At 33.6% G+C, this 25,637-nt stretch overlaps 3 protein-coding genes across 6 annotated transcripts; 2 read left to right on the forward strand and 1 right to left on the reverse strand.

Annotated features, from left to right (window-relative positions):
- The first annotated feature begins 4 nt into the window (after positions 1-4).
- Positions 5-2,525, forward strand: LOC105789843 (probable pectate lyase P59). The gene is made up of 4 exons (XM_012617172.2): positions 5-189; positions 1,128-1,779; positions 1,851-2,093; positions 2,307-2,525. The coding sequence occupies exons 1-4, from the start codon at positions 5-7 to the stop codon at positions 2,523-2,525; spliced, it is 1,299 nt and encodes a 432-aa protein (XP_012472626.2).
- Positions 2,526-8,300: 5,775 nt separating this feature from the next.
- On the forward strand, positions 8,301-11,460 carry LOC105788396 (tRNase Z TRZ1). The gene is made up of 8 exons (XM_012615281.2): positions 8,301-8,631; positions 9,118-9,280; positions 9,381-9,451; positions 9,551-9,646; positions 10,065-10,178; positions 10,706-10,774; positions 10,896-10,970; positions 11,128-11,460. The coding sequence occupies exons 1-8, from the start codon at positions 8,392-8,394 to the stop codon at positions 11,200-11,202; spliced, it is 903 nt and encodes a 300-aa protein (XP_012470735.1). The 5' UTR covers positions 8,301-8,391; the 3' UTR covers positions 11,203-11,460.
- Positions 11,461-20,134: 8,674 nt separating this feature from the next.
- Positions 20,135-25,594, reverse strand: LOC105788395 (delta-1-pyrroline-5-carboxylate dehydrogenase 12A1, mitochondrial). Of its 4 annotated transcripts, none has more exons than XM_012615280.2 (16): positions 25,282-25,594; positions 24,736-24,815; positions 24,514-24,617; positions 24,202-24,269; positions 24,073-24,130; positions 23,728-23,841; positions 23,472-23,555; positions 23,160-23,264; positions 22,941-23,054; positions 22,312-22,443; positions 22,126-22,215; positions 21,697-21,786; positions 21,319-21,528; positions 21,121-21,231; positions 20,963-21,042; positions 20,135-20,783 (listed from the first exon to the last, which is right to left on the reverse strand). In XM_012615280.2, exons 1-16 carry the CDS (start codon positions 25,365-25,367, stop codon positions 20,645-20,647), a joined length of 1,665 nt encoding a protein of 554 aa, XP_012470734.1. In that variant the 5' UTR covers positions 25,368-25,594; the 3' UTR covers positions 20,135-20,644. The 4 variants fall into 4 exon arrangements, with proteins under 4 accessions (XP_012470734.1, XP_052483196.1, XP_052483195.1 ...); XM_052627236.1 differs by having other exon boundaries at positions 23,728-23,821; positions 25,282-25,351; XM_052627235.1 differs by lacking the exon at positions 24,073-24,130 and having other exon boundaries at positions 23,728-23,821.
- Between the last annotated feature and the right edge of the window lie 43 nt (positions 25,595-25,637).

Genomic DNA, 25,637 nt, shown 5'->3' on the forward strand with positions numbered 1-25,637 from the left:
GACTATGAAAGTTGTTAAGATTGTATTGTTTCTGGGGCTAATTGTATATAGTCCCATAGTTAAAGGTAACATTGGTCATTTTGATGAAGTGTGGCAAGAACGAGCTGAAAATGCAAAGAAAGGTGCCTTCAAAGCCTACAATCCTAATCCCGAAAATGTAACCAGTGATTTCAACCGCGAAACTGAGAAGTAAGTTCTTTCTAAAATAATTTCTTCATTTCTTAACATGTGATTACTAATGAGTAAAAGAAGAAACCTAGTGATAGACTTTATTTTATAAATCTTCCATTATTTTTTTATTATTCAACCATAAGAAATAAGTTATTATTCATTTACATATTATCCAATAAACATATATGATTTCTTTGTATTCCGTTTGGCATTATGACTTATTTGGCCCGCTAACTTTATAAAACAAAATTCATTTTAGTCTCCCATTTAGTTTTTCACCTATTTTAACCCTTGAACTTGCATTGTTTTACTTGGTGAAGGTTGATGTTCTATGGTTTTTTGATGTTTCCCATTCTTTTCTTTCTTCGTTTTTTTTGGTGCTTGAAGTTATTTTTGGGTTGTCCATCATGTTTGATTTTTAAGGATGATTTGTTGGGTGTTTATTGCGGGAAAAAAGAGTTAATGTTAATAATTAATTAATTTTTTTTAAAAATAATTTTTATATTTTATACCTTTTTTATTAATTTTAAATTTTAAACACTTTTATAAATTTTTTGAATTTTTTAATTTTAAAAATTTAATTAATTAATTATTGATGTGGCATCCAAGTGGTGATCCACATGTATGTCACGTCAGTAAAGTTAACAAGTGTTAATTTTTATATTCATTTTGGGTGATTTGATAAATAACGCAAGTTTAAAGGTTAAAAAAGGCGAAAAATAAATAAAGGGCTAAATAAAATTTTCTTTTATAGTTGAAGAACAAATAAGTCATTGTGATTTCGTTTTTATTAAAAAATCCATCCAAGATGTTGAATTATTATCACGTCTAATAAATCATTTGTTGAACATGTCAAACACGGTTCAAAAGTACAGTATAGATACTTCTTTTTTCCATTAAAATCAATAATATTTGTAAAGAACATACAAAATATGAAAGATTAATTTATGATGCAGGGTGTTGGAAGGTCAGAATAACACAAGGAGAGGACTATATAAACACCATGGTCCATGCCTAGCCACTAACCCTATTGACAGATGCTGGAGATGTGATCCAAACTGGGCTAAAGACCGCAAGAAGCTAGTTAACTGTGTCCTAGGATTCGGCCGCAAAACCACCGGAGGCAAGGCAGGTCGATATTATGTTGTAACAGATCCGTCAGACAACGATATGGTAAACCCTAAACCCGGAACCTTACGGCATGCAGTGATCCAAAAAGAACCTCTTTGGATCATATTTGCTCATCACATGGTGATTAGGTTAAACCAAGAGCTGATTATGGCTGGTGACAAGACCATAGACGGTCGAGGATTTCAAATTCACATTGTGGGTGGTGCTCAAATCACATTGCAGTTCATTAATAATGTTATCATCCATGGCCTTCACATTCGTAATTCGGTACAAGCTCATGGTGGCATGATACGAGACTCCGTTGATCATTACGGTCAACGTACGATGAGTGACGGTGATGGAATCACGATATTTGGATCCCACAATATTTGGATCGATCACCTTTCTATGTCCAAATGCTACGATGGGTTAATCGATATTCTTATGGCGTCTACGGCCATTACCATCTCTAACTGCCATTTTACTAATCATAACGATGTAAGTTTCTACATTTTCAAATCAACAATCAGAACAACATAACTGAAAAATCTAAAATTAAAATGTTACAGGTCTTCCTGTTTGGAAGTAGTGATAGCTTCTCAGATGATCAAATCATGCAAGTAACGGTTGCTTTCAACCATTTTGGCAAAGGATTGGTGCAAAGGATGCCAAGGGTCCGATGGGGATTCGTTCATGTCGTCAACAATGACTACACTCATTGGCTAATGTATGCCATTGGTGGTAGCAAAAACCCTACCATCCTAAGTGAGGGCAACCGATTCATTGCTCCTCCAGACAAACGCGCTAAAGAGGTAAAAAAATCCCTCCCCAACACTCACCTTTTTCTTAAATCTTCCATGTTTGTCTTAGTGTCCATGTTCAAGTTCATGGCTACCCCTAGAACTTGTGTTTTCTCTTTGGGAATGCAATGTGTGTCAACACTCACTTTTAAGTTCCAAGTAAAATAGGATGAAACCCAGTTTCAGATCTAGAAATGCATGTGATATGGTATTTGTATTGTGTAGATTACCAAGAGGGAGTATTCACCAGAGAGTGTATGGAAGTCGTGGAAGTGGAGATCTGTGAATGATCTGATGATGAATGGGGCCTTCTTTGTTGAATCTGGGGGACCAATTAGTAGGGGAAACGAGAAAGACGTGATCAATGCAAAGACAGGAGCTTCTGCAGGCAGGCTAACACGCTTTGCTGGGGCTCTCAACTGCGTCGAACACAAACCCTGTTGATCAGCAATTCTGCATTACTGTATAGAGACATAAATTGTAGCGTCAGAGAGGAAGTGTCCTCATCATTGTAGTCTTATGCTTAAATTTAGGGTTGCTTTCGTGCAAAAAAAATTTCCAAAAACAGAGAAGAATATGTTTTTTTTTTTTTGTAAGCCATTGAAATTTTATTGAAGTGAAAGCCAAAGTACGACCACATGGTAGTGAAAATCAACAACATACTACATTTATTGAAACTCTCAAGTCCCCCAACAATCTCCAACTAAGACACCCAATCCTATGGGTATTTTAGTTATCCATTTCTGGACTGTTTTTTCAATAATATTGTGTTGAACAAAAAATTATAAATTCTCTTAAAAGCAAAATGTATCTTACTGCATTCATTTAATATAACACATGACTTTAAATGTAGACCCGAGATAGAAATAATTAAGGATAATGTGTAAATTTGTCACTATACTTTAAATGATTTAAAATTTATTAATATATTTTAAGATAAATTACACCAACAGTCACTCAATTTTGGGTAGTTGACAAAACAATCACCTAAGTTTCATTTTAGTCACTCAACTTTGAAAAAATAACAAAACAGTGCACTAACGTTATTGAAAAGTGACAAATCAATCGCTAATTAACATTTTCCGTCACAAGCTCAACAGGATAGCTGAGATGGTCAGTTAAGTAGCTGATGTAGCCAATTAACATTAACTTGCCCGTTAGACTAGTAGTCAAATGGTCAAAAAGAAAAGAAAAGATGATTGGTCCTTCTCTTCTCTGTCAAAAAGAAAAGAAAATATGATTAGTCCTTCTCTGTCTCTTTTTTCTTTTCCTTCTCATCCTTCTCTTCATCTTCTTCTCCCTCAACTTCTTTCTTCTTATACTTCTTCTTTTTTTCTTGTTCTTCTCTCCTTTCTCTTCATCTTCTTTCTCCCTCAACCTCGTCTTTTACCATCTCCTAAATTTGGGTCTCTTTCTTTCAATCTGAATGTGCTCCTACCTACAGTTGTGATGCAAGGTGTTTAATACTAATAAGACAGTGAAACACAGCTATGTAAAACCAGAAGACATTGTAATGAAAAATGGCATGAGAAAGGCTACCAAGGGAACCGTCGGCTTTTCATGTTCCCTGCAAAGCATTCAATAACAACAATGCCACCCACAACGCCAGCGGAATGAAAATTCACAATCATCTCATTTCAGGACCTTTCTATTACATTATGATAAAATTTACAAACAGCTAAAAAAAATTGAGCTACTGGCTGCTGGGGATGCAGGAAGAATACAATGTACTGCAGCTACAAGAAAGCAATTCAGTAGGCACTCATGTACCATGGTATTTGAGGCTCACATGATGGAATCCATTTTGGTTCTCGAGAACCAAGCCAACCAGTTTTCAGCTTGGTTTCAACCATTGCAAATACAACTTTTGCTGGCTTCTTCTTCAGCTTTAACCTACCAATATCTTCTTTTACACCCTTTTTTTTCAAGGACTAATTCCTGGGACAAGAGGGACAACAGGCTTGGGTGTCTTTATTTTCTCTACCATTATAGCTTGAGTGGTTAGAACTACCCCAACAACAGAGACAGAACTTTGTAAGGCACACCTTGAAACTCGACAAGGATCTATAATTCTCGCATTGATTAGATCTTCATATCTTCCTGACATTGCATTGTAGCCAATTTTCTAATCGAGCTTTCTAGTCTTCTCCACTATAATTTCTCTGTCAACACATGCATTAGTTGCAATTACTTTTGAAGTTGCAAGGAGTGCTTACAGTCCATCAGACAAAAATGTCAAAATTTAATCCAGTGATCAATCTAATAAGACCAAAAAGATAATGAAAAATCAATAGACAATAACTTCTCAATACATACAAATAGATGGTTGACTCCAAAATAAAGTTGTCTCAAGGAATTACATACTTTTGCTATAATATCAGCACTAATCTGTTCATCTGAATCTTCCATTGAATTGTTTATTGTGTCAATCTACTTTGACAAATGTATATAAGTTGCACCACCACTAGGTACTATCCCTTCTGATACGATCCACCTCGGTATTGAGTCGTGTCGTATTTGAGTTGCTCGATCGTCGACGAGGAAGTTTCGTTCAGTTTCGAAAATGGATGAATTTTGGTTAAGTATGGAATTGTATGTTGGAATAAGTTCAAGGTGGCTGAAAAGATAGATGGATTTTAGATGGAATAACTTTGATGGGCTCGGTTTAACAAAGAAGTAGGATAGAAAAAGTAAGTAATGGAGCTGAATAATAGAACTTAAACATCAAGAAAGATTCGATACTATAACGAGTATCGCCCCAAATCTTATATAGTTTAAGGTGACAGTTGGGAATAGGTTGATGGACCTCGACCCGTTACTTAGCAAAGTAGGAACCGAAGGTATATTTAGATGGATGAACGCCACACCAGAGTTGGTGATAAGTTCAGAAACAAGTTCAGGATGACGCCACTAGCTCGCTAGATAAGTCACTCGAGACTCATACGAAATTGGAGAGGAAGTTAACCTCATAGAAACAAAGTTTCAATAAAAAAATTGACAAAAAAATTTAGCAAAAGTCTAAAAGTCCCTTTACAAAGGCTGATTTCATCTATTTATAGTGCTAAAATAGGCTAGTCGAATGGTCACAAACATTCAACTTAATGTGCAATTTAAAAACTAAAATAAAACTCAAGTCTTTTCACATTCTTGAGCCAAATAACTCCATTCTTGAATTCACTTCAATTCAGCTGAATGAATGACTTTAATTGCTTGAAAAATGACTCTTGAGTAGGGGTGAGCATTCGATCGAATCGAATCGAAAATTTTCGAGTTAATCGAGTTTTCGAATCTCATTTTATCATCCTAACTTTATTTGAAGTTTTCTCGAATCGAGTCGAGTGAGATGGAATTCGAATCGAATCGAATCGAATATATTTGTTCGAGTTAAATTTTAAAAAATAATTTTGGGTCATTGTAACCATTGTCACCTATCATAATAAAATTTATCCACCTTAATCAATTTTTTATTAACTTTCATAACTTCATAATTTATTTATTAATTTTTATATATTGGTTAGCTTCTTTGCTTGCTTAGTTGTTTCAATTATCTTGATTCTTGTCACTATATATTTTAGAATTAAAAATATATTAAATGTAAAAATATGATTTTTTAATAAAAGTTATTTTAAAAATAAAATGTGAAATTGATACTAATATAAAATTTTAACAAGAATATTTTATGGCATAATTAATAATTCAATTTTAATATAAATATTCAATATGACTAAACAATTCAATAATATAAATAATATAAAATATAAAATTTAATTTAATAATATAAATAGTAGATATAAATAAAATTATTACTATTTATGTTTAGTGATTTTTTTTGGATAATTTTGATTTTTTATTTGAGAGTAAATGGTGAGAAGTAAAAGTTTAGGGGAAAAATAAAAAGTTTTGGGGAATAAAAGTTTGAGGGAAAGTAAATAAGGGGGAGTAAAATTTTGGAGGGAAAATATTAAAAAAAAATGGAGGGGGGAGGGTTTGGGATAGATGGGAGATGGGATGGGAAGGGAATAAAAGTTTTAGGGGAAAAGTGGGAGGGAGTAAAAATTTTGGGGCAAAATAAAAGGTTTTGAGGGTTTTTGCGAGTAAAATTTTGAGAAAAAATAAATGGGAGAGTAAAATTTTGGTGGGAAATGAATTTTGGGTAGATTGGGGGGTTGGGAGGAGAGGGGAGTAAAAGTTTTGGGGGAAAAGTGGGAATGAGTAGTTTTTGGAAAAAGTAAAAAGGTTTGAGAGTTTGGGGTAAAAATGTAAAATATTATAGTTTGATATTCGAATTATTCGAATTATTCGAGTTATTCGAATTCGAAAACTCAACTCGATTCGAACTCGAATTGAAAAAATTGAGTTGATTGAATAACTCGATTAACTCGAATAACTCGATTCGTTTAACTCGAAATTCGAATTTTTTTTCAATTTTTTCGAGTCGAATCGAGTTTTGCTCACCCCTACTCTTGAGTTAGCCATTGGCCAGCCGAATAGACACCAACTTATTAACCAGCTCCTTAATGGTGTCTGAATGCTTGAATTAACTTTTGAAATGGCAAAAACGGGCTGGTAGTTTAAAAGGTTGCTGCCAAAATTAAATAGATGATATAATGCTCCTTAAGACCTCCTTAAATGATGTATAAACCTTCTTTGTAACAGCCTCTTTACTTTGTAACTGAAAATGACTTGAACAGCCACTTTATTTAATTTGTAACAGTCTTGAATTGTAACGGTTATAAGCTGAAGAGACACTTGCAATAAACACATTAGAATGAACTTATTAAACATATTTAAACACTAATTAAACATATCAAAGATAAATACTTAACTTAAATAAATGAGCTAAACATATGCATCAATTATTCCAAGAACTAGTTAATTAAAGAAGCATAAACTTAAACTCATGCATCAATAAATAATCCTAGTAACTAGATTAATTAAGAGCAACACTTATTAAATAAAGTTCAACAAAAACACTTATTAATTAAACTAAGATGAGTTGAATAAATGTCCAAGAACTCATTTATTAAACTAAGATGCTTAAATGCATGGTTTGAAATGCAAACTAAATGAGTTACTTTATGCAAGACTTAATTTAATGATGCAGACTTAAACTAACATGTGAGTTACATAATGCATGACTTTATTAAATACAGAACACACAAAGTGCAAGTCTAAAACTAAAAATATGCAAACTTATTAATTTAAATAAAACTATATTAAATTAAAAAGTCCTTAAAAACATTGACCCAATAATCAATCAGGCCTATGAGATGTTTCATCTTGCACTTGGGCCCTTCAAGTTTAGGCCAATTCTGATGTCGGCGAGTTGTGTCAAAACATGATGCAACCGGGTTCGCATCACCTTCATCCATGGCAACAAATGTTGCATTCTTTGCATCTTTAATTCTTAGTTTATGGTCTTCAAGTTTTATCTCGGAATGTGCTTCTACCTACAGTTGTGATGCAAAGTGTTTAACAATCCTTAGTCTACGGTCTTCAAGTTCTATCGCAGAACAAAGCTCCTTCCATTTTCTCTTCTTCTCCTCTTCTTCTTTTCCTCTTCTCCTCTATTTCTTCTCTTATTCTTCTTCTACTGCCCAAGACTCTTAAATGGGTTTAGGGTTAAAAAGGATTGTTTAAATGACAACTAGTCTACCGTTAAATGCCATGTCATTAAAAGGACTGTTCTGTTATTTTTTTTAAAGTTGAGTTACTGAAATGAAATCTAAGTGACTGTTTTGTCAACTACTCAAAATTAAGTGACTATTGGTGTAATTTACCCTATATTTTACTTTGATTAGTATTTGTCACCGTACTTTTAAGTTAAAGTAAATTTATTATTACACTCTAACTATATATTTGGTTTTACATTTTTTATTTGATTGAATTTTGCTATTAAAATTTGATTTAATTTTAATTTTAAAAAATTGAAGATAAAATTAAATTGAAAAATACTTTTAAAATTTATTTTAATAGCTAAAAATAATAATTAAGTAATATTTAAAATTAAAATTAACTATATATTTGAGTTGAGTGATTTGAAATGTAACTTTAAATAAAATTAGGGATTATTGGTTGAATTTACTCGTAATAAAAACATTTTTAACGATAATTTTAAAAATATAATTTCTATTTTAATCCATTTAAAAGAATTTCACATTACTATTTTTTTTATACTTTTCAGAAAAACAATATAAAATTATTCAATACCATAAAAAAAAAAAAAACCCCAAAAGCTGATTCAACTTTGCGTTTCTTCCCAACTGAAGCCAAGCCAGTTCTTGTTTGTTCTTCGTCTTAAAACTTTCAAATGGATAAAAGGGGTGCAAAATCAAAGAGCCCAGAACCAGGAAACCAAGGAAACGATGAGAAAAAGAGCAAAAAGGGATTGGAAATTGAAGGGTACCGAGTGGAAGGGTTGTCAATAGGAGGGCATGAAACTTGCATTATTTTTCCCACTCTTAACTTAGCATTTGATATCGGTCGATGCCCACAACGTGCCCTTTCTCAAGATTTCCTTTTTATTTCTCATGGCCATATGGATCATATTGTTAGTATTTTCCTTTCTCTCTTTCTCTTTCTTGTGTTCCTGTTCTTGCTTTTGGTAGTCTAATTATTGCTTTTCCTCTTTTTCTTTTATTGGATGCCGAATTGATAATAATATTAGAAAATCAGGTGATTACTGAAGAAATGTACTCTGCTTAAAGAATTTATTGTTTGAAGGTAGAATTGGAAGTTTCTTCTTATGAATCTCTGTTTTTAGGTACTTCAAATTGTGTAGATGTTTACCTTTTTTTTTTCAATGTGCTATTTTCTTCATATTAGGCTCTCGCCCCTTATTTTTTGTGTATTACTTTTGAATACATTCGTCAACCACTTATATTTATGAGAACCACTTATCGATTCTGAAACTCATACATATGAAGGGTGACTAAAGTTGTTTTGAAAAGTAATGAACATGAAAATAATCGCAGGGATCCTAAACCGATAAGCTTTGGTATGAAGAATAACGATATACTGTCTATTTGTTTAACAGGGTGGCCTGCCAATGTATGTCGCAACACGGGGTTTATATGGCATGAAGCCCCCAACAATTGTTGTACCTACTTGTATAAAAGAAGATGTAGAGAAACTGTTTGAGGTGCATAGAAAGATGGATCAATCAGAGCTTAAGCATAATTTAATCGGCTTGGATGTGGGTAATGTGCAACTTTTATTTTACTTTTAAGAGCTTATCCTTTTTAATCACTTCCTTTTGTATATATTTTCTTGTCAAATGCATATCATTTGTATTTGCAGGAGAAGAGTTTTTCTTGAGAAGGGATCTAAAAGTAAGAGCTTTTAGAACTTACCATGTCATACCGAGCCAGGTGAATAAATGCGGCCCTAGTCTTTTTTGTTTTCGTATTCTTTTTCCTGGCTTCCTACTTGTCTTTACGCTTGACATTTGCATAGTGTAACTGTTGCAGGGTTATGTAGTTTATTCTGTAAAACAAAAACTTAAAGACGAGTACATGGGGCTTTCTGGAAATGAGATCAAGAACTTGAAGTCATCAGGTGTGGAGGTCTGTCTTGATTATCATGAGTACAACCTTTTTAAAATTCCACTGCTGGTTGATGGCCTTTTGCTTCTTTTACTGCTATACCTGATGCTTTCCTTTTTATATTTTTTCTCCTTAACCGAAAACTTGTTTCCTTTTTCTTCTCTGTATTTACAAGAACCTGCTGAAGAGTTTAGTAATTTATTATCTCCCGTAGGTTTCATATTAAGTTGAATGTGCTTTCAAGAAGGAAAAAACCTGTTAATTTTATTCATTTTTCTTTATAAGATTCTTCTCCAGAACTTTATATATGATAATAATGGGTAAAATAACCAAAGTGGTTTTTTCAAAGGGGTTTTAACTAGTGTTTTTACTCGTTATTGTAGTCAAAAGTTCTCTTATAAAGCTTGCATATAACTTGGTTGACTTCATGCACTGGCAGATTACTTACACTACTACGACACCAGAAGTTGCCTTTACTGGAGATACAATGTCTGACTTCATAGTTGATGAAGCTAATTTAGATGTTTTGAGGGCAAAGATTCTTGTTGTGGAGGTGAGTTACTAAAATTCTTTTGTTGTGTTAGAAATGTTGGTTTGCTTTATTCTTATGAAGTCTCCTCAATAGCCATAGGGTACTCAAACATAGATTTCTATTGGAAAACCACTTTCATAAAAGCAACATTGAATTGTATAAATATTAAGCATAGGCTGCAAGTTTATCGTAATTATGCAATTCATGATTCTTATTTCGATGATATCCTGTTCAGAATCCTGCATGTATTAAATGGTTTTAGATTTTTAGTTTGACTTTGTGGATAGTGATGACTTCAATCATTTCCATCCCTTTTGTTGGGTGTGCTGATTCGCAGTGATAGCAAACCTGGCAGTAGTTTTCAAGAGTTAGTTAACCCCCTCCCCCACCGCAATATAGTCATTAAATGCCTTGGACTCTTGAAATTTTCATGTTAGCTCAAAGACAGAAGTCCAAAACAAAATGCAGTTTAGCTTTTGAGACAAATAGGAGATGTATTTTAGTTTCAAAGATTTCGGGAATGATTATTACTGGGTTTTCTTTTGCAGAGCACATTTGTAGATAACTCAGTATCGGTTGAGCACGCCAGAGATTATGGACACGTTCATCTGTCTGAGGTAAAACTTCCCCACTCTAGAAATCGTCTTGTATTTTATGCATACGAAAACTGTATCTGTTCAGGTTTCGATTCCTAACCCTGTTTTTTTTTTCTTGTCTTTTTAACGGATTGGAATTTAGATAATTAATTACGCGGACAAGTTCAAAAACAGAGCAATTCTTTTGATTCACTTCTCAGCTCGGTATGCATTAGAGGTATGTCCAGGCTGATCCAGTTCTGGTGTATGTGGTTCATTTTATCTGCGACCTTTGATAATAATTCGTAGGGACTCAAATCATAGTCTTAAATGATACCTTAGTATGTGTTACCTGGTGGGCTTAAGAAGCTAATTTGTCATTGCTGTCCTGACAGACTATCCAGGAAGCAATTGCAGCGCTGCCTTCACCTCTGGCTGGCCGAGTTTTTGCACTTACAGAAGGTTTCTAAAGGAATGGGGTTGAAGATGAGATTTGTGTTGTTGTTCAGGTGATCCATAATTTTCAGTAACAAAACTTGAAGCTTAGTTTATTTGATTTTAGAGATAGTGTCGAAAAGATGTGGGATTGAACTCCCAACATTTGCTACTCCTTCTAACCCTGCGCTAAGGTTTTCTTTGTAAAAATAAAATAAAATTTAAACCAGCAGCCATCCAGATATTACTGTTTTTTTACTCCAAAATTTAGTCACTAACGTTATTGACATTTATTTATTTTTTGTCACTCATTTGTTAATTGATTAACTGGAAGCTGACCTTGTAATTTTATTAGCATAATAATAAATTTAATTTTCCAATTTTATAGATTTTACCAATTGAGTCTTAATTAAAAAAAATTTTATCTCTCAATCTTATATCAGTTTAGTCTTAATTTTTAAAATTAAAAGTTAAAAAAATTTTAAATTAGAAAATTATGAAAAAAATATATTTTTAAATATAAAAATTTTATAATTTTTAAAAACTATATAAATATTTTCTATTTTTCTGTGACTCTAGAACTACACTCTCACTTGTGCTTTTTATTTTAGATTTTTGGTCAATATATTCTTGATGAATGTTATATATATCATAAACATCTATTATATTTGCATACATTACAAGCTAGAATATTTATTGGAAATTTTGAATAGATTAGATCTTTTAATCTTTAAATTAATATTAGAATTATTTGAATATAATTGTTCAAAAATTTATAAATGATTAAATTTTATTAAATATTACTAATAACTATTATAAGTTATTAAATATTTCTCTTGTTGCGTGGTGTTATTTAAAACATATATTATGATATGTGTTAACCGTGGCGGAGTTAGGAAATTTAGATTGTAAGTTAAATTTTTTAAAATTAAAATGTTTATTAAAGTCATTTAACTAATGTATACTTTTTTTCTTGCACTAGTAGAGTTTCTTTAATCTTTTTTCATTTTTGTTAAACATTTAGAACAAATAAACCTAAGCCTTAAATACATAAAGGTGTTCATGAAGCCAACATACAATTAGTAATTTTGCTCACAAAAATAAAAATCATTTAAGTGTTTTTGGTGCCATGAGAATGCAATATATCAATTTTCAAATACAAGATTTACAATAATCATACTAGCAACAACAAATTCTAAATAAAATGCTAATTTTTTAATCAATATTCAAGAAATTAAAGATTATAAATACAATCAATCCTAATTTCTTTAATGATTTGTATTAATTAACTTCTAAAAACTATTACCTAATTACAATCCTAGGAATTTTAAACAAAATCAATATCAGAAAATCATTCAATAAATTAAAAACTAAATGTTGCATAAAAACCCTAATCTATCACAAGAAAAGCTTGTAACCTCCTCAACCCGACCTACACATTAGGCTCGAATTCGGAAGACTACATTAGCCACCGAAATGACTCGGTAAGCTAACGGTGTTTATAAAATAGTCATTTTAAAACATTTGTTTATCTTAGAAGAAAACTGAGCCTATTTTCAGAAAAATCCACGAGTTAACTAAAATCTGATTAAGTTTAGCATTTTTCTTCTAACGGTGATTACCTTTGAAAACTTAACTAATTCCTAATTTATTTATTACTTAAAATTTAGTTATTAACCATTAGCGAAAAAGTGATATTCAATTTAGTTTTAAATAAGTTAAATCAAAATTATTTAATGCATAACCAAATCTAATTCCATGTTCTAAATTCAAATTAAAAATAACGCATGTTAAACAATCCCTAAACATAAGTTCTATGCCACAATATAAATAAAACAATACAGTTTCGAAATAACAAGAATTATATAAATAAACTTAATAATACTTTTTATATAAATAAAACGATTTCGAGCCCTCTGTATGTTGTGTCCGCATCCTAACCTGGTGGGTTATCTGTAAGGATGGGAATTAAAAGGGGAGTGAGCTATGAAGCTCAGTGTGAGTCCGATCACAAGTAAACTAGTGTAGATTAATAAACCAATAATAATAGTTTTCAGTTCAATAGCATACGTATAGTATAACAGGAATTGACAGTTCATTCAAGCATGCTTATGAGTGTCAATGCAATGCAATTTCAGTTTATTAGAAAAGATCCTACCCCACCACTACACTCCACAGTAAGAGTTCCCCAAAACTCTTTTATCCCGACACTCCAATTTTTGGATGAACCACCAGTGTTTGCAGATGAACTGCCAGTAGGTTATGGATGCACAACATATTTGCAAATAAGAGCTGCCAATAAGTTTGTGGATAAACCATCAGTGTTTGCAAATAAATTGCCAGTAGGTTATGAATACACAACGTATTTGTAGACAAAAGATGCTAGTAAATTCGTGGATAAACCATTAGTGTTTGCAGATTATTAAACTGCTAGTACTTCCTCATTTCAATAATCCTACCCAATGCAATTCAGTGTGACATGCTAGTAACAAGACAATACAGAACCAGTAGACATGCTAATATGTATTCGATTCAATAGTAACAGTAGGCATGTTTAACATGTATTCAGTTCTATAGTGACAGTAGACATGCAACTAGTAATACAGTGGTAAGAATAACACTATCAGTTCATCAGAAAAACAATGACAATAGATATGAAATATTCACATATAATCACTAAACAGTAGCAGTTCAATCATCAAATAACATATATTAGCATGTTCATAATATTAGGGACTCAATCGACTGAATAAAATTTTTAGAAACAGTTCGGGGATTATACAGGGACTAAACTGGATGGTTCACAAAATTTTGGGCAAAACTGTAAAACATGGGTTACACAACCGTGTGAGAGGCTATAGGCCGTATGAGAGGGTTACACAGTCGTGTGTCCAGACTGTGTAACAGACTGTGGCAGTGTGACAAGTGTAAAAATTAACCTACAAGGGAGACACGGCTGTGTGGCAAGCCGTGTGGAAGGGTTTTGGCCATGTGGTTCACGAATTAACCTAAGGTTTCTAGGGCACATGGCCGTGTGTGGGGCCATGTGGTCTACCTATGTTGTCTACATGCCCATATGGGAGACCATGTGGTCCTAATCCTAGGCACGGTTGCCCCGATTCACTTGTAAAAGAACACACACCTTTCACTGAGAGCCCGATCGACGTTCTTTACGGTCAAATCTGATTCGATGCACCTAAAACATGTCCTTCAAATGAAATTTATACATGAGTTAACGATTGATTTCAAGATTTGTCAAAGATTTTCGAAATATTCGGTAAAAATCGAAAAACATTTAGTAATCGAATTGAAAGATTTATGTGGATCGGTGCTATTGCGGTATTTACAAATTCTACTAATTGAAACAAATGCACTTACCAAACTTTGGAAAAATCACGGATACTAACGATGATAAATTTGACAACCAATACAAACATGAGTAAATAGAGAATGTTTTGATTCGAGACAACCAAAAATAATTAACAACAATGGAATGGAAATATGATGAAAAGAAAAGGAAAAGAAAAGAAATAAGGAATAGGGAGAGAGAACATAAATTCTAATAGGGATTGACGATAAAACAAGAATCCAAATCTAATTAGGAAAATATGGCTAAATACCTAGGGTTTTGGAAATCCTAGGGGCGGCATGGCAATTTAACCAATTTTGGCCAGAAAAAAAAAATAAATGAAAAGGGAAGAGTGTGGCTCTAGGTTAATGGGAAAGAAATCTTGCTCTTAACCATTAGACCTAATCCTATATCTTGTTTAATTTTACTTCAAATAGTACTTATTTTAGTGTGCTTTTTATCCTAATTTGCTAAAATAAAAGGAAAAGAAATGGGAGAGGAATAGTTTGAATCTAGGACCTCTAGGGAGGGCACTAACTACTTAACCATCAAGCCTAATTCATTTCTTGGTTAATTATTTCGATTAACTCCCTCTATTTTGGGGCGTGACACTCTCCCCTCTTTAAAGAAATTTAGTCCTCGAAATTTACCTGGTTCAAACAAATAAGGATACTGTTGGCAAAACATCTCTTTCACTTGCCATGATTCCGTCACAGAACCTTAACCAGTAGAAATTTGTTTCCTTCTCAAAAACTTTACTTCATGATCTAGAATTTGTACGGGTTCCTCCTCAAAGGACAAATCCGGTCTCACCTCAATTTCCTAGATTGAAACGATATGGGAACGGTCGGATCAATATCATCTTAATATGAAGACGTGAAATACATTTATGAATATTGTAACATCCCACCTGGCGAAGTCCCAATGATCAAATGATATTATTGGGAGTAAGGCACAAAGAGTAAGATTGGAGCAAGTAAGACATAAAGATTTGGCTAAGCATAACAAATTCCTCGAAAACGCCTGTACACCCTAGCTCAACGGATTCTGAAAGAAAAGCTCTATAAGAAGTGTTATGGCTAACCCCACATACTAACTAGATAAGAACATAGAAGTTAGAGTGCGCTAGAGTATGTGGCAAACAAAAAGTATTATGTCTGTGGGGCCATCTGTAATAGGAATAGTTAAGGGAAATCATGAAAGGGATAAGGTATGACCAAACAAAGAATAATGGTATAAATGTATGAATATATGGATATGGCGCATGGTTATAAAGAAGTATGATTGGCAAAATGGTATTCGCCCAAATATACTTTTGGCGTTTAGAATGGGCAGACTCCAATATGAGAACAAAGTAAGAATTTCATGCCCGATTACTATGAGTAGTGAAATAAGACTTATGGTTATGTAAAATGACTTTTAGGATGTGAGTTCACGCTAGTGGCACAATACACCCTGTAGCCATTATGGTCTCATGCCAGCTAAATTGTGAGGAAGGTTAGTTAGGAATTAACCAAACGTGAACTAGAAAGGTTAAAGGTTAAAGGAGTAATCGAGTAAGTTCTTAGAGGTGATAGATTTTGACAGTCTTGATGTGCTGTTTACCAAGTTCCCATAGAGACTTGGGTTAAGTTAAGAGGACACTCCGGTTAGGTTAAGAAAAAAGTTATCTTCTTTTTTTTTCTCTGAAAAAAAAAGAATTTAGGGCTAAAGAGAGATAGAAGTATTGCTCTAAATTGAGTTTGGAATCCTAGATATTTTTAGTGATTTTGTTCACTACAAGGTACATTTCGTGGATCTGTCTGCCAAGGAAACATACATCTGTAAGTATGATTGAAGAAATATGACTTTGAGAGATGTCTGAGTTTAAAATGATGATAATGGTTACCCAGATGGGTTCTAACGAAGTGTTTCTATTCTACAAGGTAGAGGAGGTTGTAGCATCCTGCTGAATGATGGATTTGAAGGTTAAGCTACCCTTTAAGGTTATAAGGTGAGACCCTAAACTGACTCTTACATGTATTGCATGCATTCTAGATATTTCTGCGCTGAGTAATCTAAAGTATGAGGAATAAAGATTTATGAACTTGCATGTATGGATCACATGAAGTTTCGTGGTCAAAGTATGAAACATGAATCTTGCGGTTAAAGGATGCTTATGTCTGGATAATGGAAATGTGTTAATATGTCTGTTATGAGTAAGTCAACATATAATGAGTTCATGAAAGACGAGTCTAAGTATGAAGAGTCTATGTTTGTCTCCAAAGTCGTCAAAAGGGTTCGTCGGGACTAAAAACAAAAATATCTGAAAGGACAAGCCCATGGTCATGGCTCTGAAGAATCTTATCGTGTAAGACCGTAATTGGTGGGTTATGACATCATATGGAAAGAAGACCATATCGTGTAAAACCGTAACTGGTGGGTTATGACATCATATGGAAAGAAAATCATATAATGTAAGATTGTAACTGGTGGTTTATGGGAAAAATTAAGGAAGGTTATTACCTAATGTGGTTTTCTGTGTGTCACAGGACAATGAAGGGCAAGCCTCACTAAGCGTAAGTCTAGGCAAATCCCTATCGCCTAAATCACCAAGAAAGGAAAGCCTTTTTGGCGAGTACTGAATGTAAATGAATGCCTTTGTAACAAAACTCTAGACAAGAATGCCTTTGTGGAGAGTACTAAATGTAAATGAACGCCTTTGTAGCAAAATTCTGGACATGGAAGCTTTTGTGGCGAGTACTAAATGTAAATGAATACCTTCGTGGCGCAATTTAAAGTATGACCCTTGTGACATCTACTTAAGGAAACACCCCTATGGTGAATAACGAACGAAAGGAAAAGAATTTCGAAAGACAAGGAAGGAATGGTGTGTAAGGTCTTCTGAAGGAATGATAAGTATAGTACCTTGAAGGCCTAATAAATGTAATGAACTAAGAAGGAACAAAGTATGGGACAAGCAGAAGGAATAAGGTATACAAAGAACTTTAAAGGAAGGACCTCTAAAGGAAAGTTATGGTGAACCCTACATAGACTTAAGGTATAAGTAAAAGAAATGAGACTCAGGAATAAATAGAAATCTCGGTGAACTTTAAGGCAAATCTTAAGAGACAATCGGTGGCGAACTCTATACTAAGAAATAGGCGTAGTCTACCTTGCCCCAAATGTAAATGATAAAGTCGATAAGTATGAAATGAAGTCATAAGTGCATTGATAAGGCGAACAAGATGACAAAGGTCTATGTATAGACAAGATCTTAAAGAGACATAGAAAGTGAGGAAGTTGTATTATGGTACGCTCGTAAAAAGGAACAGTTTGCATGATTATGGGTTGTACACTGGAAAATGACAAGGAAATGGTTAATGATTTAGAATAGAAGGTAAGTCTTTAATGATATTAAGAGAAAGGAAATTACCTCAGCTAAGAAAGTATAATCACAGTAAAGGAGGAAAATCCCAGTAAGTACCCATCAGAGGGAAAAGAAAGATCAAAGGATACATGAAGGATATGCAAAGCATCTAAAGCATTAAGGCGTAATGAAATAGGTACTGAAGGATTACCTCACTAAGTTCTTATGAACTTACGAAAGTTATTTCATGTTTCAGGTTGTAAAGAAGTACGCGTTGAGGGAAGACGCCAAGGCTACGCCAAGGAAGATGCGAGATGGGCTATTATGCATACAGAACGTGTTAAGAGGCGCATTCAAGATTGAACCCATATTTATACTCTTTATTGATGCTTAAAGGTACTTAGTCAAGCTGAAACTTAAATATAGATGTTATTGAAAATTTTAAGTACAATGAATTGGTATGCAACTGGACCGACCCTCTTAAGGATTTTGTAGGGTCCAATGAACCTAGGACTTAGCTTGCCCTTTCGCTCGAACCTCAACATTTTCCGCCATGGGGACACTTTCTAGAAGACTTGATCTCCGATAATGTATTCAATGTCTTTCCTCTTGAACTCCACATACAACTTCTTTCTAACTAAGCCGCTTTCAGTCTATCCTGAATTAGTTTTATCTTCCCTTTAGACTCTTGTACCATTTCGGGACCCAAAAATTTCCATTCACCCAATTCGGTCCAACACAGTGGTGTTCGACACTTGCGACCATACAAAGCTTTATAGGGATTCATTTGTATACTCGATTGCAAGCTATTGTTATAGGAAAACTCTATTAGAGGAAAATGTTTCTCCCAACTACCTCGGAATTCTATGGTGCAACCTCTTAACATATCTTCCAATATTTGAATAACTTGTTCAGAGTGTCTGTTAGTTTGCGAATGGAAGGCAGTACTAAAATCCAAATGAGTACCTAGTGCCTCGTGAAGCTTTTTCCAGAATCGAAATGTAAAACGGAGATCTCGGTCTGAAATAATTGATACTGGTACTCCATGCAACCTTACAATCTCCGAAATATATAAATTAGCCTACTTTTGTAAAAAGTAATCCATGCGAACATGTAATAAATCAGCTGACTTAGTTAATCGGTCTACTATCACCCAGATTGAATCTTTCTTAGTAGGTGTTAACAATGACCCACTAACAAAGTTCATTGTTATTTGCTCCCACTTCCACTGTGGTATTTTAATTGGTTGTAAAAGGGCCAAAGGGAACTGATGTTCAACTTTCACTTACTGACACGTTAGACACTTAGCTATGAAACGTGCCATATCCCATTTCAATCCAGACCACCAGTATAGTTCCTTTACATCTTGAAGCCTTGTCCTGTTGTTTAGTTTTTTTGTTCAATTATTTATTTGTGCCTTGCCCGTGTGTTTGAGACTTGCCTCTCTAACAATTTTAAATTTCTTTTTCATTTTTACGATGACTACTACAACATAAAAATATAATACTAAGGGAGTTAGCCTTCAATTTTGTCAAGCTTGATCAATTTGATGGTGACAACTTATGGTAGAAAAAGATGCACTACATATTATCAATTTTGAAGATTACTTTTATTTTTGATACTCTTAGACCATAAGAGAATGAAAATAAATTTGTTACTACATTTTGAGAAAGACAAAAATAAAACAATGTTGATTACATGTGTATAGACCATAATGTTGATTACATGTGTATAGACCATGTATTGAATGATTTATCATATGATTTATTTGATGCCTACATAACAAGAAAATAATTAAGGAGTTAATAATGATAAATTGGAGATAAAATACATAATCGAAGATGCTACAAGTAAAAATTTCTTATTAGACGTTTCAAAATTAGCGAATGATTGATGATCATTATGTTGTAGAACAATTTTGTGAAATTAAAAAATATTAAATTAATTTAAATAAATAACATGAAAATATATGAAATGATTGTTGCATCCTCAAGTATAAAACATAAAAAGAAGATATATCTCCTTAACCCCAGCAAATCATCTTCAAATTGAAAAAGAATATAATGAAAATGTCAAAATACATCTTATAATCTTAATTGTATAAAATAATTTTTCTACCAACCTTCTGAAGCTAAACTAGCATATTCGTAATTTATAATAAATTGATAGTATTAAAGAACAAAAAGCAAATTGGTGATATTTATTTAAGTTAAAAAGCTTTTTAGCAGTAACAGAAGCAATTGTAACTCATCTAATCATACAAGGAAAATGAAAGAGAAAAGTAAAGCTTCAAATATACTAAATTACTGTTTTGAAGGTAAACAACCCTGAATTTAGAGACTGAAAATTGAAACTCCATGGAGTCATATCAGCATCTAAGGTAGACATCCTAAAGTTCAAAATTTTTATTAGCAATAGTAACTCATCTAATCATACTTGCTAGCCCTAGATTACTGTTTTGAAGGTAAACCACCCTGAATTTAGAGACTGAAAATTGAAACTCCATGGAGTCATATTAGCATCTAAGGTAGACATCCTAAAGTTCAAAATTTGTATTTTATTAAGTATTCGTGTCCTACACATATTCAACTATGCGCATGCACAATCCTTTAACTATACGAAAAAGCTCCGCCACATACCGATATCTTAGATTCGTATCATTACCCTAAAACTAGGACTAAAACCACAAAAATTGCCCTCTCATTTTTATTTATAAAGCTGCAAACTGCCCTGTCAAAAGCATCAATGAAACACTAAGGGATGATTTTGAATACACTCCTCAAGTTGAGGGTGGAATTTCCCAACCCCTTGGCACCGGACCGAAATCATATATGATTTCCCTGTGACATGACCAAACAAGCTTTATGGCTTCTGGTGTTCCGATCCCTGCTCCTCTAGGATCTCCAGCCGGTCCAAACCTAGCCCAATAACCATTGCAAATTTAGATTTAAATTGAACTTTGCTTATAACTTTATCGTCAATCTCTTCTTTTTTTCTCGGATTTTCGTTCGTTGTACCGAACAGTCTTCCATTTTCATCTCCTACCAAATATGATATAGTATACATGAAACAAATTTTAATTTTCAATTTTACTTACCAATGGTTTTGTGGAGCTCCAGTAGTCCTTGCTCTCAATCCAGCATAGGTTGTCCCATTCACCGTTTTTCCGATCACATCCTGTGGATTTACATTTGATGAACACTATAATGCGCTGAAGAAATAAAGGTTTATAAAGTCCCAAGTGCTAAGTCTTACTTGCAAGAAGATGGGATCATTTGAGACAACAGCGGCGGTTAGATGTGCATGCATTCGTTCCAAAGCATCCAATACCATTGGTAATTGATCCTTCTTATAATCGGTTATAATCTACAAGCAAACATAGTATTCAATAGTTTTTGCCTTCTTTATTTAGAAAATATTCTATCCTTTGAATGATACCTTAAATGGTTATACCTGAAATGGCCCGAAAATTTCTTTGGTTACAAGCTCATAGTTAGCTGGCTTTAAAATTTCTTCGAGAGGAATGTATATGGCAGTTGGCTTTATAGCACCATAAATGGCTGGAATTGAGTGATTTTCTAAGGGTTCACCGCCAAAAAGTAACTTCGAACCTGAAATTTGAAGTAATTTCTTTTTGTGCTCCAACATTGCTTCAGTTGTGACCTACATCGATATTTGTACATATAATGGGAAAATATAAATAAGTATTTTTGATGATGTCAGAATACTATTTCTTTTAGAAGAAAAAATATTTGATTCAATGTTGAATATCATTTTCAGCACTTCCAACTGATAATAACAAGATTAATACGATGAATGAAGTATACTCACAGTAAGGACAGGACCGACAGTTAAATCTGCTAACTTCCTTCTCTCAGCAAGATCTTTTATTTTAGATATGAGTGAACTTGTTGACCAATTCTGAAAATATTACATATATATAGAACAACTTCAGAAGTTAGTAACCAGAAACAGAACATTTGTGTTACAAATAAGAAGGAAAAGCTGTCTTCTTTCACTAGATTATATATTCATTTGTTATATAACCCATGTTTCTCTAACTCTATTCTTCTTGAAGTACTCAATGTACAAAACCAAGTCTGACACATATTTGGGCATGCCTATTGGGATATAACCCTCCGGATATATAAAATTGAACATACTCGTGTTGACATACCCGTATCTAACATCCGAGTCAGAGTAATGTAGGTAATACCAGGCTAAACTAAGGCAAAAAATTTCCAAATGAAAGTTGCAAACCTCATGCATGAATAGTATTGATTGAGCTGAGCATTTCTGACCACTGCATGCATAAGCATCCTGGTCGCATACCCAAGCAACATAATCAACCTGCCATTAGAAAATTTTAAATATATATCCAACACCGGTTTAAGACTTGGACAAAGCAAATTGAATAGTCAAGTTTAAAATTTGTTTATAAGGAACCTCTTCAACATCAGGACCAAGAATTTTCCAATCAAATCCTGCATCTTCAAGTTTCACACGACCCTTCAGGTCAACAGCCAATTTCTCTGCTATTCTTGAGCTTCCAGTAAACAGGGTCATTCGTGGATTCGCCTACTTAAAGGAAACATCATAAGATAGAGAATGGCATAAATGAACAAGATAAACTTTTCACTAAATTGCTCTAGAGCACAGAAGCTTAAGACTCGATTTTGAAAGAAAGAGGAGACAATCAACTAAACTATTAAAAAACTAGTAAACTATTTCACTACTCTTAAGCAAACCCTTATACTTTTGTTATAAGCAATTAAACTCTTATTCTTGATTTGTACCCAAATAAGTACTTATTTCAAACAATAGATTGGTTTATGTCTTATTTAGGTACAAATTAAAGGTTAAAGACTTAATTGGATACAAATTAAAAGTTAAGGGCTTAGCTGGGTGCCAAACGCCAATCATCACTAGGGGATTGTTTGGATTCTATAATGTATATGAGCTTACCTATAAAAGGCGGTGAAACTCTCAAGGACTTTTATTTATTTATTTTAATTTATTCTATATCTAAACATTCATTTAGTTTCAAGAGAGAATTTATGCTCGAACTAACAAACCTCCATCAGTAGTTTGTTCATGGTCTTTCCATCAGAATTTATGAAGTCCACATCTTCTGCTGGTAACCCACAATAATGAAGCAGGCGCATCATTTGCTCCATCACGATGCTTACCTACAGAAAGAGGTTTCAAAATATTGCTAACTTGTTTGTAATAGACCATCAAAGTACCAATCAAACCGATGAATGGAAAACAAAACTAAGCTTCTAGTGGTAGACCTTGCTATCAACTTTAAGAACAGGTTTGTTGCCCATATAGAGTGCTCCCATCAGTTGAAGTACCGGAATCTCGAGCGGGAAATTGAAGGGAGTAATAATAGCAACCTGCGAATTATTATTTTTAAAATTCAGAAACTATGAGAAATATGACCAACCGTAAAAAATGTCAAATCCTAATATATCTAAGTTCCATGGAGAGGCCTAGGGACAGAATTATATGATGCAATGTGAAAAACTGTTCACTTCAAGTACAAGACGTGAAGATGCTTTTCTAATGAAGAGAATCAACCAGGAGCGAAGTGAATGTCTTACCGGACCATAAGGCCAACGGTACCCATGGCTTTGCTGTCCTATATGATTCCCAGGTACTGCAAAAGACCTTGCTAGAAAACGAACCTACCATAAATGTAGAACAGAAGAACCAGGTTAACAACCATAACCGAGTCACATGAATTTCTATCACAGGTATGGACTTCGGGTATATTTGAAATCTTGATACTTATTCTAATTGAAGAAACTACATATTCATGAAGGCAATTTTACAAAGAAATGGATACTATATTTTTACCTGATCACCAGAGAAATTCTCAAGAAACTTTTGTGTGACATAAACTTCACCAAAGGCCTGTTGATAACTTTTAGGAGAAACTCTTTGTATTAACCTAGTGAAGAAATCAGACACCTGAAAGTCATAAAAATAATAAAACAATTTTATACCAAATATCAATATCAATTATACCAAATAAGTGTCACAAAACCACATTGCCCCGCATCTATTAGAAGACCTGTCCTAAACAACTAAATAGTTTTCCTTGAAGCACATTACCAAATAAGTGTCACAAAACCACATTGCCCCGCATCTATTAGAAGACCTGTCCTAAACAACTAAATAGTTTTCCTTGAAGCACATTACCTTTGGCAAGGCAAGCATGTGTGCAGCCTTAGCAGATATATCTCCATATAACAAGTATCTGTAGAAAAAATATATTATATATGAAAGCAATAAGCAGAGATATGGAACAGAAAGATAAGTAAAACCAACCTCTCGGGTGATTTGAATGGATTGTGTAAACCATGTTTTGGGCACTTGGACAAGCTCTCAACAAATGGCTGCATTGATTAAACGGTTATAAGATACTTAGTTCATACACTTAAAAGCATGAAAAAAAACTGTTTTTGCAAACAACTGATAGAGAGAAGAGGCCAAACAGAAGGCAGTCTTTGAAGTACAAAGACCCTGAAGACCCAGACATCATGCACTGCTTTTGCCGAGACAATCTGAACTTAACTTGCGGAGATTTGTCTGAAATGAAGCAATACAAGCACCAAACACATTTACATCCAATGGACAAACCTGAATTCCATTTCCATCAACTTCTGCAACTTTAATGAACGGTTCTCCATTCAGAGGATCCACAAGTGTGTTCCAAGCTGCAGATCCAGTCCATTTACCTTGCACTAAAACCACAAACATTTCATATTACAAGAAATTCCTTGTCTCCGTACTTCATTACAAAACAGTTGTTTCACCTAACCTCTATGCTAACAAAACACGATTCACAGGGGAAAAACATACCCAAGTTTTGTACTTCAGCAGGTTGAGAACCCGATATCCCTTCGGCTTCCACAGTTGCGAAAGGTAAAGAATGAACAGACCTAGCATAGGGGAAATTGGGAAATATTAAGAAAAACAATCCACATGAAGTTTTCCATACAAAACATAGTTTCGTCAAGAAAAAACACAACATGAAATTTAAACATCCAAACTTTTTGCCCAGCAAAAAAGAAAAAGAAGCAAATAACACATTCAACAAAAGTGGCAAAGAAGTTTCATCACATCATAAGCAAAACAAAAAAAAAATGTAAAACTGTCAAATTTTCAATCCAATTATGTACATCAATATATCTACAACGTGTTTTATGAATAAAATTAAACTAACTCTTAGAGCAAAACGCCCTCAAGTTTAAACAGATCAGATTATCACAATCCAAAACTAAACTCTATTGCCACAAGATTTAGTTCCCTGAAAATGATCACAAAAAGAAAAAAAATAAACAAAACCCAGAATCCCCCCAGCATCTATCATCAAAACCACGGATTAAAAAGAACACATTGACGTACCTAAAGAGATTAGAAGAACTGAACCAAGAAAGAGCCTTGTGGGAAGCTCTGCTTCTGATTTCTCTTTGCAATACAATTCTATGCATTGCGAATGGGCACAAAAGCGTACGCTATTAGAGAGATGAAAAAGCTATGAAACTTTTCAGAGTTTTCAGTGCTTCACCTCCTAAGATTTGTGCTTTCGGCACAATTTTACATATATATGGCAATCATAGCGAAATAGGTTTAAGATGTGATCAACCTTCATCAACATTGATGCAGGTGTAGGGTTTCTTTTTTTTACTTTCCTAATTTCCATTTGGACAAATCAAAATGGGACAAGTTGAGTGTTCTACCCTGACAAAGTTTTGATGCAG

The sequence above is a fragment of the Gossypium raimondii genome, chromosome 2 (genome assembly GCF_025698545.1).
Source record: "Gossypium raimondii isolate GPD5lz chromosome 2, ASM2569854v1, whole genome shotgun sequence".
Lineage (NCBI taxonomy): Eukaryota > Viridiplantae > Streptophyta > Magnoliopsida > Malvales > Malvaceae > Gossypium > Gossypium raimondii.